This window comes from Ipomoea triloba, chromosome 11, assembly GCF_003576645.1.
Source record: "Ipomoea triloba cultivar NCNSP0323 chromosome 11, ASM357664v1".
Taxonomy (NCBI): domain Eukaryota; kingdom Viridiplantae; phylum Streptophyta; class Magnoliopsida; order Solanales; family Convolvulaceae; genus Ipomoea; species Ipomoea triloba.
Window position 1 is genome coordinate 12,817,712 of NC_044926.1, and position 19,311 is coordinate 12,837,022.

The following is a 19,311-nucleotide window of genomic DNA, read 5'->3' on the forward strand; positions in this document are numbered from 1 at the left end:
ATGTATGTATATATATATATATATATATATGTATGGGATTTGGATCCAGTGAGACCGTCCTAGTTAGACGAGATCGTGAGATTAGATCTTGATCATTCTTTTTTGTTGTTTTACGGTCTAGATTAATTTGTTATTATTTTTTTTTTAATTTTAGTTTAGGCATTGAAATCTAATTCTAGAGGGGTAGTAGAGTAATTTTGCCTTATTTGTATCATTACAAATTTAGAATGGCGTGATTTTCTCCTTTTTTTCCTTCTGTGTGTAGTGTTTCAATTGGATCAGTAGTCTCTCTTTTAGTCTAGCAGTTCACGCATCGCACTACAGCTCTCTCTCTCTTGTCATCTCTCTCTATCGCGTGCAACGTGCGAAGCTCCATGGCCGCCTCTTCTCTTAAGCGGTCAAAGCGGCTAAAGAGGAATTCTTTCGATGATGTTTAAGGTATTTTGTTGTTCCCTTTTCTCTTTTTTTTTTTTTTTTTTTTTCTTTTTTTATATGTGTTTCTGGGTTGTTTGTTAGGGTTTGATTTTTATTTTTTTGGGGTGGGTTGATTTTTCGATTGGGGTTTTTTTTTTTGTGGGGTTGTGGTGTGTTAGTTACAGTGTGCATTTCTCGGAGACGGATGGTCGCGGTCTGGGGATGCTGTGAGTGGCAACGACGACTGGCGGTTGTTCGAGATTTTTTAATTTTTATAATTTTTTTTTTTTTTTTTTTTTCGGTATAGGGTCCGTCCAAGTAGGTACTGGGGTTGACGTGTGTGCGTCAAAGAAATAGAGTCTGTGCACAAACATGTTTGTGACCAGTATTTGATGGTACATTTGTTGTTTGGTTTTTGCATATTAAGGGGTGTGCATGACAGTACTTAAGTATGTGCGCATCCTGACTTTGTTTCTCGTGTTGCAGTTGTTGTTTCTTCGTTGTTTGTGTGTGTGATACCTTTTTTGGACTGTTGTGGTTTGTGGACGACCGGGGCGTTTTCATTGTGTTTATGTGGGATTGTTTGCCTTTTTATTTTTAATTTTTTTTGAAAACGTCTTTTTTAATTTTTTTGTTGTTTTAAAAGTAGTTATTGAGGTGAGTGTGTCACAAGAATGGAGTCTGTGCACTATGATGTTTGTGACTTGTGTCAACTGCTGCATTTGTTATTTGTCTTTTTTTTTTGTTTTTTTTTTTTGTTTTTGCATTATAGATGGGGTGCGTGATACTAATGAAGTATGTGCGCATCTCGTATTGATATGTGCATTTGAGATGCTGCAAATATGTTATGGGTGATTTCATATTTAGAGCGTGTCAGTGGAATGGAGTGTGTGCACACATGGTTTTGTCCTGGTGTTAGGATTTCATATTTAGGGCGCTACTTTTGTTATTTTGTTCATCATTTTTAGGTGTGTGCGTGTCAGACATGTGGTGTGTGTGCACGTCATATAGGTATGTGTGTTTGATATGCTCCGAATCTGTTTGGGGTCCTTGTTTGTGTTGGATGTGTGCATGAGGGGGAATGGAGTGTGAGTATAAGTAATTTAAATCTAAATATTGCATGTTGGAAGACAGTATGTGCACTGCGTTTTGTGTTTTTAATCTCGGATTATCTATGCATCTAACTTTGATGCGTATGTATTTGCAGGAAATGAAGATGGAGAGAGTCGAAACGTGGTCCAAGATAGTCTGTTTAATGTTGGAAAAATAAAATAGATTGTGGCGTGTTTGTATGCGTCACATATCCGTATAAATAATTGTTTTTAGTGCTTGTACTTTATTAGATTATGGTCATATTAATTTTTTTTGAGAATATTATGGTCATATTAATTATGAAGGCATTTTGCTAGTTTATTCATTCATTAATATTTTGAATTCAAGATTTATGCACACGTCCAATTTCACAAACGCACACACCTACGCATCTCATAAAAATAAAAACTGTGCTAAACTAAACATGCCAAAACCTTCATTGCCTGTAGCAAGAATTATGCACACGCCCAACCTCACCCGCGCACACATCTCTCAGACATTTGCACACGCCCGAATTCATAAACGCACACATGTACGCAAAGACCTGCGCTAAAGAAAACATGACAAACCATTCATTGCCTTATCAGTATATTGCAAATACTACCTAGGTCAAACCCTTCATGAACCCGCGTCCACAGTGCAATTACCTAAAAACACAATCCCCTTATGTAACTAGTACACTCACTCACGGTTGCACAAACCACAAACACTGACCGCACACTCGACAAAAAAGGTCCACAATCAAGGCACATACACTCAAACTTCTACACACGCCTAATGTTATACACGCACCCACCTACGCATCACATAAAAAATAAAAATAAAAATTGCGCTAAACTAAACATGCCAAAACCATCATTACCTACTCAGAATTTTGCACACACTACCCAAACCAAATGTACATTGTTCGTTATGCATTTAGTACACCCACTCACAGTTGCACAAACCATTAAGACCGAGTGAACACGCACAAAAAAAAGGTCCACATTCAAGACATANACCCAAACCAAATGTACATTGTTCGTTATGCATTTAGTACACCCACTCACAGTTGCACAAACCATTAAGACCGAGTGAACACGCACAAAAAAAAGGTCCACATTCAAGACATATATGTAGTCGGACTTTTGCACACACCCAACGTTGTTCGCACACACAACTCTCATACTTCTGCACACGCCCCAATTCACAAGCGCACACACCTACACATGACATAATAATTAAAAGAAACATTATCAAGAAAACATGCTAAGCATGCTACCTAGACCAAATTCATAGTTGCACAAATCACAACCACCCCCACACACTTGCTAAAAAATGTTCACATTCAAGAAATATATACTCACAGAATTTTGCACACGCCTACCATCATACACGCACACACCTATGTAGCATAAATTAATTCAAAGTTCCGTTCGAACTTACTAGCAAGGTTTGGACTGCTAAATTTCTTTGTTTCTTCAATGCACAATTTTTTAAAATAATAATTATAAAATAACAACAAAGTAAAAATATAGAATGTTTTACTACCATGATTAGTATCCCTTAAATTTTGGAAAATATTATATTTCATTTATTTCCATAATCAAATTACAATTCCACCCTTTTGTATTAATTTCATCCTAATATAATTGATATTTTAGAATCAATCATAACCATAAATTTTAAATTTTTAGATGGTTGAGATGTGATCTCATGATCTCATTTAATAGGGTGGTCTCATAGGATCCAGCCCCTGTATGTATGTATGTGTATATATATATATATATATATATATATATATATATATATATATATATATATATATATATATATATATATATATATATATATATATGTATATGTATATGTATATGTATATATATATAAATTCAGTTCCCATGCGGTTAAATTTGAGCCATGGATCTTGTTTAAATCAACGTCTAGGATTACCAAAATTAAAAAAAAAAATGCGGTGACAATTTGGTAATTTTTTGCATCTAGACGAAATTTAAGGCGCGTGGTTTTCCTTCTCAAGGTGTGTGATTTTTGTGCTTAAGGTGTGAGTGTTTTGTACTTAAGGTGCATGAATTTTGTGCTTAAGGTGCGTGGGTTGTGATTAAAATGAGTAGTTCTTGAAACTTAAGGTGAGTAGTTTTTGTACTTAAGATGCGTGATTTCTGTGTTTAAGATGCATGATTGTTTTGTTTAAGGTGCGTGGTTTTTTTTTAAACTTAAGGTGCGTGATTTGTCACCGTAAGTTGCCTGAGTGTTGAAACTTATGGTGAGTAAACCTAAAACTTAAGGTGTGTGATTTTTCTCCTTAAGGTGTGTTATTTCCCTTCTTAATGTGCATAGATTAGAAGTTTAAGGTGCATCAGTTTAGAAATTTTTTTAAAGAGCATTGATCATCGAACAATTGCACGAAAAACTTTAACCGCACTTGAACCATTCCATATATATATATAGGAGACAGATCAGGTGAGAACCACATGTCCAGTAGAGAACTGAAAACAAATTGCAGCTGTCCACATGCTTAGGTTTAACATATTAGAAACAATTTTTTAAATACGGTAACAATTTCGTAAATAGTTGAACTTTGAAGTGCTAGTAAATTATATTAAAAGTGCAAGTAACAATTTTATGTAGTACACCTAAGTGCAAGTAAAATGTATTAAAGATGCAACAAATAATATACATTGAGCATGCATCAATATTAAGTGCATCTAATGCTATCATTAATTGTACTAATATAAAATACGTGATTATTAGGTGCACTAATGTTAAAAAAAATAAATAAATAAATTACTTGCATTATTATTTATTAAGTGAAAATAATTGCACTTTTAAGTGATTTTAGTTGCACTTTTTTAATTGCACTTTCAACACATGTTATTTGCACCAAAGTTTGAGTTATTTACGAAAATGTTACCGTGTTTTTTTTTTTTTTTTGCTTTTAAATTACGTCTGATCCGTTAAACCTGGACACGTGGATGACTAAGATTGGTTCTCAGTTCTTTCCTGAGCATCCACACACACACATATATATAGGAAGAGGTTCGGGTGGGAAGAAAGTCGCAGGTGAGAAATGAGAATGAATCTCAGCTCTAGATAAAAAAAATCACCACTTATGAACTTCAACAATGTGCTTTGGAAGGCACAACAATGTGCTCTAGAAGGTAAAACAATGTGCTCAGGAAGGCTCAACAATATGCACTATAAGGCAAACGATATTCACTACGAAGGCACAACATTGTGCTTTGGAAGGCATAACAATGCGCTCTGGAAGAAGGAACAATGTGCATTGGAAGACAAAAAAAAAATTAATTTATTTACACAAAATTACAATAATGTCACCGCATGTTTTTTTAATCTCTAATTTGAACTTTTAATCTGGTCTTAATCTACGGGTATAATTACATCCTATTTCTCACATAAGACAATTGTTTCACACACACACACACACACACACACACATACGCGCGCACACACACACACACACACGCACACGCGCACACATACACACACACACACATGTGAGATCACCTTCCCATATGAAATCGTGAGAACAAATAATGGTCATGATTTACTGATAAGTGTTTATTTGTCTATATTTTCCTCCATTTTTATTAAATCATTTTGTTTGGTAATCATTCTAATTTTCACGAGAATTAGTGCTTGTTTGTGTTGTTTTGCAAGGAATATGAGTTTGAAATCATTGGAAGCAAAGATGAGCATTTTCATTCATTTTAGTGGGCATTGGAGTCAAATGGAGGCCAAATATGAAGCTATGGAGATGGATGCAACACTCCTACGGAAGACTAAGAGTGGTATTTTCAATGGTATTGGTCATTTTGGCAAACCAAAACAAAGAGAAGCAAAATATCAAGATGTTGCAATTCCCGCACTGCACGTCGACGTCATAGTATTTTGACCATATCTCGGCCTAGAAAAGTCCAAATAAAGTGATTCTTGAACCATTGGAAAGAAGACTTGAAGTGCTACAACTTTCACGAAGATATCAAAGAGAAAAGAGTCAAAATCAGCCTGCAAACTGGACCTTCGTAGCAGGAGGATTCTCGACGCGTCGAGGAGAAGCAGAATGCCTCGGTTTTCACTCCAGATTTGTAGATCTTCATCCCGCCTTTGCTCTTATTTAACTGGATTTTCACTCATTTCTCCATGGTTTCGACCCATGGTCGTTCCCTACTCATTTTTTACTCATTACTTTCATATTTTGGTGTTAGATTAGACTTAGATTTAGGTTCCTAAACATATTTGAAGCGTTGTGTAATCTTGGATTTCAAAATTCTACCACACATTTCAATAGAGAAGCTTTCTTTCCCTTATCTCCTTTCTTTTGCAAGGTTTATGTTTATTACTTGTGCTTTTGTGTTTCTTGTGCTATTTAATCATGAGTAGTTAGTTTTTGGACTTGAGTTAGGATTGTATTATCCATTCTCGATGCCATATTTTTTATTATTGCAAAAATGAGAAGAACTCTAACCTAGGATTCATGTGTTTGTGAAGGTTTTGTGTTTGAATCTTGCCAGTGTTTGATGTACACATTCATTGGCATGTATTTGAAGGATTTCTTGCCTCAACGAGAGTTGGGTGATGAATTTGAGACACCCCTACCATAAAACCGATTTTTCCTATGAAAATGAGGGAAATTGAGGGGTTTAAGATGCTTTGCGTGCTTGATGGACTTGGAATTGATACACCATGAGGGTAGGGCAATTCCTAGTTCTAATCCTTGTTAATTTGCTCACGTGAGTAACTTAGAGACTAGGATACCTACGTGCATTCCCGATTGACTCTTTGGTTATTTGTTCTCCCTAATCTCGTAGGTTGTTGAAGCATCTAGATGAGTTATATTTCTTTATTTTGTTTTTATCTCTTGTCCATATGTGTTTGTTCTACCTTGTTGTCGTTTGTTTAGCTTCTTGTTGATCTCCTTATACTAGTTCCTAGTTTTGTGATTGCATATTGCATATCATAATCCGCAATCCCCTGAGGACTACATTTCACACTCGTACACTCACCATCACTCATTTTTGCTACAACCATTTACCATTTTTCTCCTTTTTTAAGATAGAATTAATGGTCCGGAGTGATATAGTAATTAGGCTATGATTTTTAATTGTATTAAAGTTGATGATAAATCTTTTCCATGATTGTAGGAGTTCTAATCATGGTAGAAATGCAACTAAGAATAATGTATTCGGAATTTCAAAATGTATGGTTACAACACGAAGAAGAAAACAATGGAGATGAATAATTTGATGCATTTCTACTTGCATCAACAAAAATAGATCGTTAGTTTTTTGTCCCATTTGTGCATCATGTCCACCCCATATGTGCACAAACCATGAATCTACGTTGCACACTCCTTCATTAGCACACATCTGTCACAACAGTAATGCATAGTGCCATCTATCTAACATCGTTACACTTACTGTATAATGAGGTCGCACACACCCTAAGTGATCACCATGTTCACGAACTAATGACATTACCGCATCCTGTTTTCCCCTTCCCCATCCACTAAACAAATATATATATATATATATATGCACACATAAGTTACAATAGACGCACACGTTGCATGTGCATTAATTTATAGGCGATGATGCACACACTGATGCAACACCCTTCTATAGTCTATGTGTGCAGACGTAGTTGTGTGAATACGTACACACCTAATCCAACCCCTTCTTCCCAGTATTCACCTCAAACGTTGGGTAAAGTATACAACTGGTCCGCTGCAATTGTTCATGGTTCACCTCCAAATGGGACTGGGACATTTAATATGTTACCAATCTACATACACTAAACTGAAGCGATGCACACCGTCCCGTCCTCTTCCTCATGCCAATGCAACCAGGCTTTTCAATGCCGAAAATAAATTTTTTATTTTTTATTTTTTAAACTTCATTATTCATCTCCATTGTTTTCTCCTTCGTGTTGTAACCGTATGTTTTGGAATTCTGAGTACATTATTCTTGATTGTATTCCTACCATGATTAGAACTCCTATAATCATGGAAAAGATTTGCTATTAATTTTAATACAATTAAAAATTCTAGCCTAATTACTATATCACCACGGGTCATTAATTCTATCTTAAATGAAAAGGAAAAAAAAATTGGTAGATCATTACCATTAATATTTTCTAGATGGATGCTCTAGATTTGTTCTCATGATCTCATATAGGAAGGTGATCTCATAGGAACACCCCCCCCCCCACACACACACACATATATAAAACTTAACATTATGAAGAATTAAATTAAAAATAACTTCAGTCAAACTTTATTAACTAAATCAGATAGATAAAATAGGATGAAGAGAATATTTTGTTGCATGTTAATTTTGAAAAGGAGTTGTGGTGGATGGTAGAAGCTTACTTGACAAAGATACACACTTTATCTTGTTTTATCTTTACTTGACGGGGATTGGTCTATCGATAATTTTCAGGACTGAATGAGTTTATCAATTTGAGAACAAAAAAAAAGTGAATTGGTAGATGAAAGACTTGGAGATGTTTGGCAAATAGCTGTTATATGATTTGATAAGCTAATAATATTAGATAGTAGTAAAAAAGTGTTTGGTAAATTAGTTGTTAGTTGAGAGCTAATTACAAGTAAAATGACCTTTAAGGGTATGAGTGTATTTGTTTAGGATATTAATAATAAGAGTTAATTCTAGCAGAGGTCCCTTGTCTTTAGATGCAATTCCAAATTTAGTCTAGACCATGGTTGAAAAAATCGCTAGGCGCTCCTCTGGCGCTCGGGGAGCGCCTAGCGCCTAGGAGCCTAGGCAGGGATTAATCGGCGCCTAGGTGCCCACGTATTTTTTATTTAATTTATTTTTTATTTTTTAAAAATTTGTTTAAGTATTTTTAATTTTTTAAAGACTAATAATTATAAATTATATAATACTTTAATATTTAACACTAAAATATTAAATATTAATCTAAAAATATCTAGAGTTTGTACAATTTAGGGTTATTTCGCTCAAAATGATGTTTTTTTAATGAAATAACCCATTAATAAAAATAATAGTTAATCGGATCGACCGACTAGGCGGCATAGTCGGTGCCTAGGAGGTCTAGTCGGCGCCTAGGCACATAAATCATTATTTAAATTTTTAGTAAACTCCAGTATGGGTGATGCAAGTGGAACTTACGTCTCACATTTCCACTTGTGTCTCTCATCGCCGGTGACCGGATGCGCATGTGGGAGATGTGTTTCTCATATAAAACGAGAAACGCATCTCCCACATTCGTATGACCCAATATAAAAAAAAATACACCACACACAATTCGGACTTGCATATATATTACATCAAAGGCAATTCCTACTTGCGTTTGAGATCGTATTTCAGAAAAAAATTGTCAAGCGCAAAAGAGACATACATTTCTGACTTCAAACGCATGTCCTAAAGTATCTTTTCCTATTTTTATATGCGTTTCCAAAGTGTCCAATTTTTGTTCATTGGAAATTATCCTATTTCAATCTTTGACCCCTTCTCGCCTCCTCGGGGTCCCCCTCCCTTTGTTCAAAAATTATGACACGTCTTCATTTTTGACATAAGAGACCAAAATTCAAGTCAATAGTGAGTGATTATCACCTAGAGCAGTTCAATTAAAACACCTGTGTTAGTATTTTAATTATGCAAGTGGATTGGCATGTATTATCAAACAAAAACCTAGGATATAAAATATAAAGAAAATACAATGGTAAATGCATGCATGCAATATTGTACGTGTAGTGGGATATAAACTATAAAGAAAATACATATATGCATGCAATATTGTACGTGTGGTGTGTATGGAAAATGCATGCTCTTTTGTCTACGTGTGAAGAGTGAAAATAGCAAGAGAAATATGGAAATTATTGTTTGGATTACAAGTGGCGTAACAAGAAGGAAAAAGGAGGAGAAAATGGCATCATGGTGTCATGCGTCCGTTTTTCAAGTTCATAACACTATGGTTTAAGCATTATAAATAGGACGTCACACAATGGACAATTCGAAGTTTCAGTAACAATTGAATACATATATATAGCCTGAAAGGTGCTGCGAAGAAACTTCAGTAACGGGAAAAGATTGGTGTACAATCCGAAGAAGTCAGCTCCAAGTAATATCAGTACAAGCTGTGTTAAAATCCAGGTTGGTTACAGTTTGATTAATTGGTAGAATTAGTTCAAACTGTACGTGTAACTTTTTCATAGAGTTGTTTTATAAGGTTAATGTTTAAATAGGTGGTAGACCTAGTTTTGTAATTCATTAACCTTGTAATTGTAAAAACCATCGGGTTGAGCTTTAGTGAAAAAGTTTTGGGCGTGGCCCCGCAGATTAGGAGGAGTTCTCCAACTGCGTTAACAAATCCAGCTGTGTACTTATCTTGGCACTTTAAATTGTTTCAAATTATTTTGAATATCTGCATTACATAATTTCAATTGGTATCAGAGCAGTGTCGCTTAATTTGTTAGCGAGATCCTAGGGATACTCGAGTGTGTTTTGCAGAATGGAAGAAGGTGCCTCAATTTCACGACCACCATTGTTGAAAGGAGTAAGCAATTATGCTTACTAGAAGGCTAGGATGAAAGCCTTCATTAAATCCTTGGATGAAGAGTGTTGGGATGCCATTGAAAATGCCTGGACTCCACCTATGATGACGGTCGAAAACGAAGAAAGAAAAAAACCCCTTAGCCAGTGGACAGCTGACGAAAAGAAATGATCATCAGCCAACAATAGGGCAATGAATGCTATTCACAATGCTCTTGGACCAGATCAATTTGTATTGATCTCAACCACAGATATTGCAAAAACCGCTTGGGACGCACTTATGAATCATTACGAAGGTACAGGACCAATCAGAGTTTCAAAATTACAATTGCTCATGACCAAGTATGAAAGTCTAAGAATGGAGGAAACTGAGACAGTTTCTGAGTTTAGTGCAAGGGTTAAAAACCTGGTTAACAACGCACAAAACTTGGGTGAACCTTTTGAGGAAGAAAAAGTGGTTCGCAAAGTTTTGAGGTCCTTACCCCCAAGGTTCAAAATGCAAGCTGTCGCTATAAAACAATCAACAGACCTAAAAACTTTGATGCTAGATGCCCTAATGGGAAATTTGCAGACTTTTGAGTTGGAAACGGAGGAAGAGGATAGGTACCTAAACAAAGACAACAAAGGAATTGCTTTTGCGGCTGCAGCATCTGCAAGGGCTGACTCCGATTCAGAAATGAACGAGGTTATGACCATGCTGTCAAAGAAATTCTAGAAGATGCTAAAGAAAGCTAAGGGACAAGGACGACTGAAAACAACCAGCAAAGGAAGTGGAACGGGAAATCATCTTAAACAAAAAGGTCAGAATCAAGATTTCAAGCTCAAAGGAATCCAATGCTATGAATGTGGAGGATATGGTCACATTGCAGCAGACTGTGGAAACAACAAAGACAGGAAGTCGTACACTCTCACCTGGAGCGATTCTGAAAATTCTGATAATGATGAACAATCAGAACAACATACAGGAAACTTTATTGCATTCCATGGAAACATGTTTCACCCGGATGATGTAGAAGAACGTACAAATTACGAGAAATTCTTCAAACTTTCAGACGATGTTATGAATGATAGTGAAGAAATGAGGGACATAATACACTTGCAACCCGCCAAGACAAGTACACGTAAGATAGTCGAAGAGATACAAACTGATGATGAAGACGATGTTGACCTTGCAGAAGCATATGAAGAATTGTACGAAAACTGGTGTAAGGTAAGCAAGCTAAACCTCGTTTTAACTAAGCATGTTAAGTCTCTAGAGCTAGAAAACTCAACCCTGGAAACGTCGGTAGAAGAACTAAAAACCTCTGTGAAAAAGCTTAAGACCGATCTAGAAGCAAAGGTTTCAAATGAACAATACCTGCAGAAAGAACTGGATAACTTCAAAAAACGCGTGAGAATGTTGAACACAGGTACAAAAGACCTAAATGAAATTCTTCAGTCAAGAGGAAAGAATCACAACAAAGCTGGTTTAGGATTCACAGGCGGACAAGGATATCAAAAAACCTCATGGGTGCCAGAAAAGAGATCAAGAAGAAACCTCAGAAACAAAAGGTATGTGAATTATTATTATAACAAAACTTGCTTTAGGTGCAATATAAAAGGACATGGATGGAGACGTTGTCAACAATACAAACCGCGAAAGGTCTGGCGACCAAAACAAACATGTCTGACAACTAAGATAGCAATGACAGCGAATGTGGCGTCATCGTGGTATTTCGATAGCGGGTGTTCACGGCACATGACATGTAACAAAGGTTTCTTGAAAGACGTGATTAAAGAACACGTAGGGCATGTCACCTTTGGGGATGGTGAACGAGGTGAAATAGTTGGACGAGGAACACTAAACTCTAAAGGTATGCCTAAACTCGAAAATGTCTATTTAGTAAAAGGATTAAAAGCCAACTTAATTAGTATCAGTCAGTTATGTGATCAAGATCTGCTAGTTCGATTCACTAAAGAAAAGTGTAAAGTATATAGTTCCAAAAACCTGTGTCATGGAAGGTGTCAGAACCTCAGATAATTGTTACATGATCAAATCTGCATATGTTTGCAATAGTTCTGTAACAAATGAAAGTGAGAGTTGGCACTACAAACTTGGGCATTTGAACTATCAAGACATGCACAAACTCCTGAATTCTGAAGCTGTGAGAGGAATACCTAAGTTAACCATCAAAAGTGATTTACACGTCTGCGGACCCTGTCAACGTGGTAAGCAAACAAGGATTCCTTATAAAAGGTTAGTATACTGATGAGCACAAATGATGAGTGTAAAAAGGGTGTAATGTCGTTCCGCTGAGGATTGGTGTTATGGCACGAAACTGTGTGAATTACCAGGCACTAGAGTATATGAATTTATAGAATCCAAGCAACAAATACTGAATGGTGTAAAGGAAAGCAATTGATTAAGGTGTAAACTGTATGATAAAAGTATGGGCCAGATTAGGGGGATTATAACCTTGATGTTCTAACAAACTCAGGATTAGGGAAGGAATAATTAACCAAGGGATATATGGGCAATGCACAAAAGAATTCTACTCAGCTACTTTCGTAATCAATAAGAGAATTAGACTAAGATTGCCCCACTGTCGTGATGCATCAATCATAATCTTAAGCACCTAAGCATTGTAAGCCCCCAAAATTACCTCTACTTTCATAGCAGGAAAATTAGGTTGAAATTGGTAAGGCTCGAGGTCTCAATTCAACTGTCGTTGTAATGAATCCCTCTCCTAGACTAGCAATTAATTCTAACCACAAACCAATAACTAGTGCAAAGAAATCCCCAAATCAACATAAACCCTAGGTAAAAGATTCAATCCCTTTATGCAATAATTACCAATTGAACATCAAGATTAACAATGGATCCCTAATCCAAACCCATAAACGAATTACTCCCACATGATGGGAGTAAACAGAGCAAAGTAATAATAATTAATAACCATAAACATTGCAAGAAAGTAATAAAGGAATAAGAGAACTTAACTGATAAAGAACAAATCCAATCTTCAATCTTTGATTCCAATCTTGAAAGTAAATAATCTAATGTGAAACTAATCTAAACTATGCTAGGGAAATATAAACTAAAAGCTAGGGTTCAGAACTCTGTAAGGGGAACTTCTTAAATTGTAGAGAATAGGTAGAATATATAGGAAGTAGATGGGCCTTGGCCCATTAGGCAGCTTCCAATTCTTTTACAACTTGTATTCTTCCTTGTAATTCCCTTTTCTTCCAGAACTTGTCCAAAATGTTCCAATATTCTTCCTTTGTTGTTCATTGTAGATAATTCAGCACTTGGACAATATAACACACAAACAATTCCCAATTTCACTAGGATACAGAAAATAACCTCCAAAACAACTAGAATAAGGGGTGAATACTTGTACAAAATAGCAGATATCAACTCCCCCACTCTAGAACTTTTGCTTGTCCTCAAGCATTTGCCTAGGATAATCCACCCTCCATGCACTGCAACTGATCACACTACCTTCCTGCTCAACCGAACATACCATCAACCGACTTGTACAACCTAACCTGCTTCAAGAATCATCTCAGAATCACAAGTGAGTTCCCTTCTCAGGCCAATAATCGGGCACCCGAAATTAGGTAGATTAAACCCTGTATGCACATGTACTCAGTTAAGATTATGCAAGACTTGGTTTAAGATGAACTCCCATAAACATGCCCTTCATACTCACATAGATCACTCTAAAACTGCATGCTAAGATCAAATAGGACTTTATTTGGCTTATAATGGGGCTAAGGGTGAGTGGCTAACAAAGGAGGGGTATGGAAAAATGAACAACGGAGAGCATTTCACACCTATTCACAACTTAATCTAGAAAAGATACTACAAGTATGGACAATGGAGCAAACTACAATTGAGAACATAAGAACACTCTAAAACAGTGGGGTTTGACGCAACTTTTCTAGCAACATGAACCATTTGCACTTTTATTCATCTTTTTTCTTTTCTTTTCTTTCACAAACTTTTCATTACTTCCAAACTTTTTCTCAAACAGCAATTTTTCTTTTCTTTTCTTTCAATCTTTTTTTTTTTCTTTCTTTTCTTTTCTACCATCAAACAACTTTCTTTTCTTTAAAACAAAACAACCAACTGATTACTTTCACCAAACCCCACACTAGGACAAAGATAACAAGAGTAGTTCTAACAAGAATAAGCTCCAAAAAGAAATCTCTTCTAAATTAAAGAATAAATGCTACATTCTCTCTAAGGGTGGATGGAAATATATGGCTAAAGGCTAAGGGTTAAATAACATGGGTAAACAAGAAAAACAACATAAAGAACGGGGTTAGGTGCTTTTGCACCTATTAAACAAAAACAAGGCTCAAAGGGGACAACTAGGGAAAATAATAGTAACACAGGGTAGGTTTAACGGCTTGGGCTAACAACAATGGTCTAAATCACTTCAAAGCATGCAAATTCTAGACTTCACTATGAGAGCACTGAGACAAGCTATGACAGAACAAATATCACCGGAATCCCACATAAGTCTTCACTAGCCATGCATAACAAACAAGGGGAACATTTATGTTAGAGGTCAACCCAATTATTGGCAAGAGACTGAATTGCACACAAGCTCAACCTTGAATCATCCCTAACAAGCTAGGCTGCACAAGTACCACCAAAACAAACCACAAACCAGCAGGAAGTAAAGCGGTCACAGCCACAACACAAGGAAAGCACATTACCTTTAGCTGCAAATTGAGCCCTTCAAGCAAACTGCATCCAAAATTCATCAGAAATAGTACCCCCCCCCCACACTTAAACTGGACATCGTCCCTGATGGACAAACAAGGCCTCACGAACTAGAAAAAACGAACTAGAAAACATAACTTTTTTTTTTTTTGCAAAACTTACGGCCTCATATCACGGCCTGGGTCACGGCCGGGAGGTGGCCCGTGACCCAGAGCTCTATTTCGCATGTTCGATACTGGAAATTGCCGACGCCATCACGGTCTGGGTCACGGCCGGGATGCGGCCCGTGACCTAGAGCCCTCTTTCGCCCGGAACACACTGGAATTTCTAGGCCGCCATCACGGCCTGGGTCACGGCCGGGATGCGGCCCGTGACCCAGAGCCCTGTTTCGCTCTGTTTGTCGAAAAAAACGACGCCTCGGCATCACGGCCTGGGTCACGGCCGTGACAGTTGCCGTGATCCAGGGGGCCTTGCGCAGTTTTGTCCTTTTTCGCACCCAAGCTCGGTTTCACCTGCAAGTTAGTCCTAGAGAAATTTTGACATGTTGCAACACCTAACCTCTTCAAATCTAACCATTCCCCACTCTCTCAAAGGTAAAAGAAAGCAAATCTCACACCAAAACAACCCCAGAGAACACCCTGTAAACAACGAAAAATCCTAATCTACTCCGAACTAAAATTATAAAGAAAAGTGCAGTAAAATAAAGTGCAAAAAGTAAAGGATAACATGGGGTGCCTCCCATGAAGCGCTAAGTTTACTGTCGTCAGCTCGACTCAACCTCATGGATATCAGGTGGGATTGTGGACCACGCGATCCGGTGGCCTTTTGAACTTAGACAGCTCCCTCATCCATCTTTTGTAGAAACCACCAGAACCAGAGAACTTTTTCTTTTGTTTCAGCACACTTGACAGTTCAGGGAGTCCAGGATCAATAGGGGAATCATGCAAATCCCCTAACTCAATCTTTCTACTCTCAACAGTGCCCTCACCCAGCCATTCTATCAAGTAACATTCATCAACATACGAGGGCTGGTGTTTCGCCATTTTGAATATGTCAAACTCAATCTTGTTCTCAGCCACCTCCATCACTAGTTTTCCTCTCCTCACATTAATAAGTGCACCAGCAGTACCTAGAAAAGGTCTACCAAGTATAATAGGAACCTTGGAATCCTCCTCTATATCCATAACAACAAAATCCCCCGATATAAAGTACTGATCAATCATGACCGGGACATCCTCTAGAACTCCCACCGGACGCTTTATGGAGCGATCCGCCATCTGTAGGGTCATGGAGGTGGGTTTTGGTGTTCCCAGGTTGAGCCTCTTACATAAAGAATATGGCATAAGACTAACACTGGCACCTAGATCACACAAAGCACCCCCAACTACAAATCCACCAATGATGCAAGGGATGGAAAAACTACCTGGATCTTTCAGCTTAGGAGGTAGTTTATGTTGAAGAACTGCACAGGTCAAGGCTCCTTCGCTTAGATCCACCACTGCACTCTTCTCTGACTTTTTCTTATTGCCCAAAATATTCTTCAGAAACTTCTTGTACGATGGAATCTGAGTGATAGCTTCAACAAAAGGCATGGAGATCTCCAGCTTATCTAACATCTTATGGAACTTGCTCTCTCTATCAGACTCCTTTGATTTCCACAACCTCTGTGGATATGGTAACAGATTGTAAGGTATAACCGAGTCATCTACCTCCTTGTTCTTCCTTTCATGCTTTTTACTTGGAGCACTCTCATTCTGCTCAGGAGCTTTCTCCTTAACACTATCTCCCTGCACCACAGGCTCCTCCTCACTATCATCAAGAATATCCTCAACCTAAACACCCTCATCCTTCTTATCATCTTTCTCGGGCACTGGATCATTCGAAGGAAAAGGGGGGTCCTTCAAAGCTAATCCACTTCTAGTGGTGATTGCATTCACTTGGTGCCTTGGATTTTCTGTGCTTGCTGGCAGTCTACCATTCGAAGATAAAGGTTGATTAGAAAACTGATTACCTCTTCCTTGTTGTTGAGCCTTGAGACCATCTATTTCTGCTTGTAGTTTGCCAAACAGCCGAAGATTCTCTGCTTGTAGCTTGCCAAACTGAGCCATCATAGTGTTCATGAGAAGCTGTATATCAACATCTTGAGATGGTCTAGAGGAACCTTGACCTTGAGTGGTCCCAAAATTCTGATTCCCTTGTTGGAACTGCCCTTGATTGGGATTCTGATTATTCTGATTATTTCTCCACTGAGTTCCTTGGTTGCCACATCTGTTCCCTTGATTACCTTGAAAACCTGGTGGATTGTTCCTCACTTGATTGCCTTGATTGTTCCAAGAGGGAACAAACTGATCTCTTCCTTGCTGCTGATAGGTCCCATAACCTTGCCCCTGGCCCTGTGGTCTAGAATACCCAATGAGATCAACTTGCTCCACATTAGGTTGAGGGACTTGGTTACCGAAGTCTAACAAATGACATGTCTGAGCTACATGATTTCCCCCACAAGTTGCACAACAGGCTACAAGAGGTACCTGTGGCACAGAATAGGGGTTAGGAACATAAGGACTCTGTGGAATTAGTGGAGGCTGAGCAACTGCCTGGACACTCTGAGTAGGACCCTGTACTAACTGCTTTAGCATGTGTTGTATGGTATCCAGCTGAGCCTGCATTGCCATCTTTTCTCCAACTTCGAACATCCCAGCTGTTTTCTCTCTCTTTGGTATATCATCCCCCTCAGTGTACCAGTAAGTATTGTTAGAGGTGATCCTCTCAATCAACTGCTCTCCAGCTGCTGGTCCCATATCAATGAAAACACCCCCAAAAGATGAGGTATCTAGAATAATCTTTGACCGGTTAGACAATCCCTCATAGAATGAGGACATAAAATCACCTGGGGTCATCAAATTCTTCGGGCACTGCCTCCTCAATTCTTTAAATCTCGTCCAAGCATCAGGAAGATCTTCATTGCCAAACTGCTGAAAATTCTGAATTTGCTTCTTTAACTTGGCAGCCTTGGAAGGAGGACAGTGCTCCTGCATGAAAGCCTTGTGGAGCTGTTCCCATGTAATGAAGTGGTTGGCTGGAAAGGAATTCAACCAACGCTGTGCTTGATCTCTCAGGGAAAAAGGAAACAGTCTCAACTTGATTGCCTCACTAAGAACACCATTCATCTTGATGGTCTGGCAGATACGGTCAAAATGAACTATGTGGGTTTTCGGGTCCTCAACCCGAGATCCTCCAAACTGATTATTCTGGACCATCTGTATGAGCTGAGTCTTCAACTCAAAGTTGTTTGCCTCAATCCCTGGATACACAATGCAATCCTCTTCAGTAAACTCAGTGGCTAAATGTGCAGCCATTGGCTCTGCCTGTGGAAATTCTTGGGCAAATTGCTGAAACAGGTTGGGATTCATCTGATGGAGAAGATTTTGCATCCCAACCCCATAGCCTGGTTGCTGGTACACAGGCTGTTGCTGCATGAATTGAGCACCCAATCCTCCCCCAACATTGATATTTGGGTTTGGATCAGCCCTGAAGTTCTGTGCCTGATTCTGAACATTTGGAATTTGGGGATCAGCACGGGCTCCAGAGTTGTCCCCAACTGTCTCTCTCTACCCCGGGTGCTGTGTGTTGACACCAGTATGGGCTTGTTGCCCGGTATTGCTACTAGCTCCGGTCTCCATGTCAACTTCGAAGTCCTGAAACTCTCGAAGCCAATCAAGTAACACCTTCTTCTCCCTCCTTAACTTCCTCTCAAGATTTAGATCGTAGGGACGAAGATTCGTGCTCCCTTTCGATCTAGTGTGCATAAAAGGAGGGTAACCTGCTGTCTAACACAACCACAAACACTCTTGGAAGGAACTAGTTATGGGTTAGTGCAAATATAATTTTTTTTTTTCGAATAAAGAATAAAATAAAACTTGATCTCCTAAAATTCACTAACTCTAATGCTAGTAAGAAATTAATCACACAATCAAAACCAAATAAACCAATCCCCGGCAACGGTGCCAAAATGTGATGAGCACAAATGATGAGTGTAAAAAGGGTGTAATGTCGTTCCGCTGAGGATTGGTGTTATGGCACGAAACTGTGTGAATTACCAGGCACTAGAGTATATGAATTTATAGAATCCAAGCAACAAATACTGAATGGTGTAAAGGAAAACAATTGATTAAGGTGTAAACTGTATGATAAAAGTATGGGCCAGATTAGGGGGATTGTAACCTTGATGTTCTAACAAACTCAGGATTAGGGAAGGAATAATTAACCAGGGGATATATGGGCAATGCACAAAAGAATTCTACTCAGCTACTTTCGTAATCAATAAGAGAATTAGACTAAGATTGTCCCACTGTCGTGATGCATCAATCATAATCTTAAGCACCTAAGCATTGTAAGCCCCCAAAATTACCTCTACTTTCATAGCAGGAAAATTAGGTTGAAATTGGTAAGGCTCGAGGTCTCCATCCAACTGTCGTTGTAATGAATCCCTCTCCTAGACTAGCAATTAATTCTGGCCACAAACCAATAACTAGTACAAAG

At 38.1% G+C, this 19,311-nt stretch overlaps 1 protein-coding gene and 1 long non-coding RNA gene across 2 annotated transcripts; one reads left to right on the top strand and one right to left on the bottom strand.

The window, feature by feature from the left end:
• Positions 1-80: 80 nt before the first annotated feature.
• LOC116033951 lies at positions 81-1,827 on the top strand. The gene is made up of 2 exons (XR_004100943.1): positions 81-438; positions 1,622-1,827. It is a non-coding gene; the product is annotated as an uncharacterized LOC116033951 (long non-coding RNA).
• A 13,733-nt stretch (positions 1,828-15,560) lies between these two features.
• On the bottom strand, positions 15,561-18,578 carry LOC115995933. Its single transcript, XM_031235082.1, has 6 exons — positions 18,405-18,578; positions 18,210-18,320; positions 17,919-18,161; positions 17,583-17,822; positions 16,710-17,483; positions 15,561-16,604 (listed from the first exon to the last, which is right to left on the bottom strand). Exons 1-6 carry the CDS (start codon positions 18,576-18,578, stop codon positions 15,561-15,563), a joined length of 2,586 nt encoding a protein of 861 aa, XP_031090942.1.
• Positions 18,579-19,311: the final 733 nt, after the last annotated feature.

Coding starts and splice junctions, on each gene's coding strand:
- LOC115995933 (XM_031235082.1), bottom strand. CDS start 18,578: ATGCACACTAGATCGAAAGGGAGCACGAATCTTCGTCCCTACGATCTA. Junction 17,823..17,918: donor TGAATGGTGTTCTTAGTGAG/GCAATCAAGTTG, acceptor ACATGGGAACAG/CTCCACAAGGCTTTCATGCA. Junction 16,605..16,709: donor CAGAAAATCCAAGGCACCAA/GTGAATGCAATC, acceptor GAGGGTGTTTAG/GTTGAGGATATTCTTGATGA.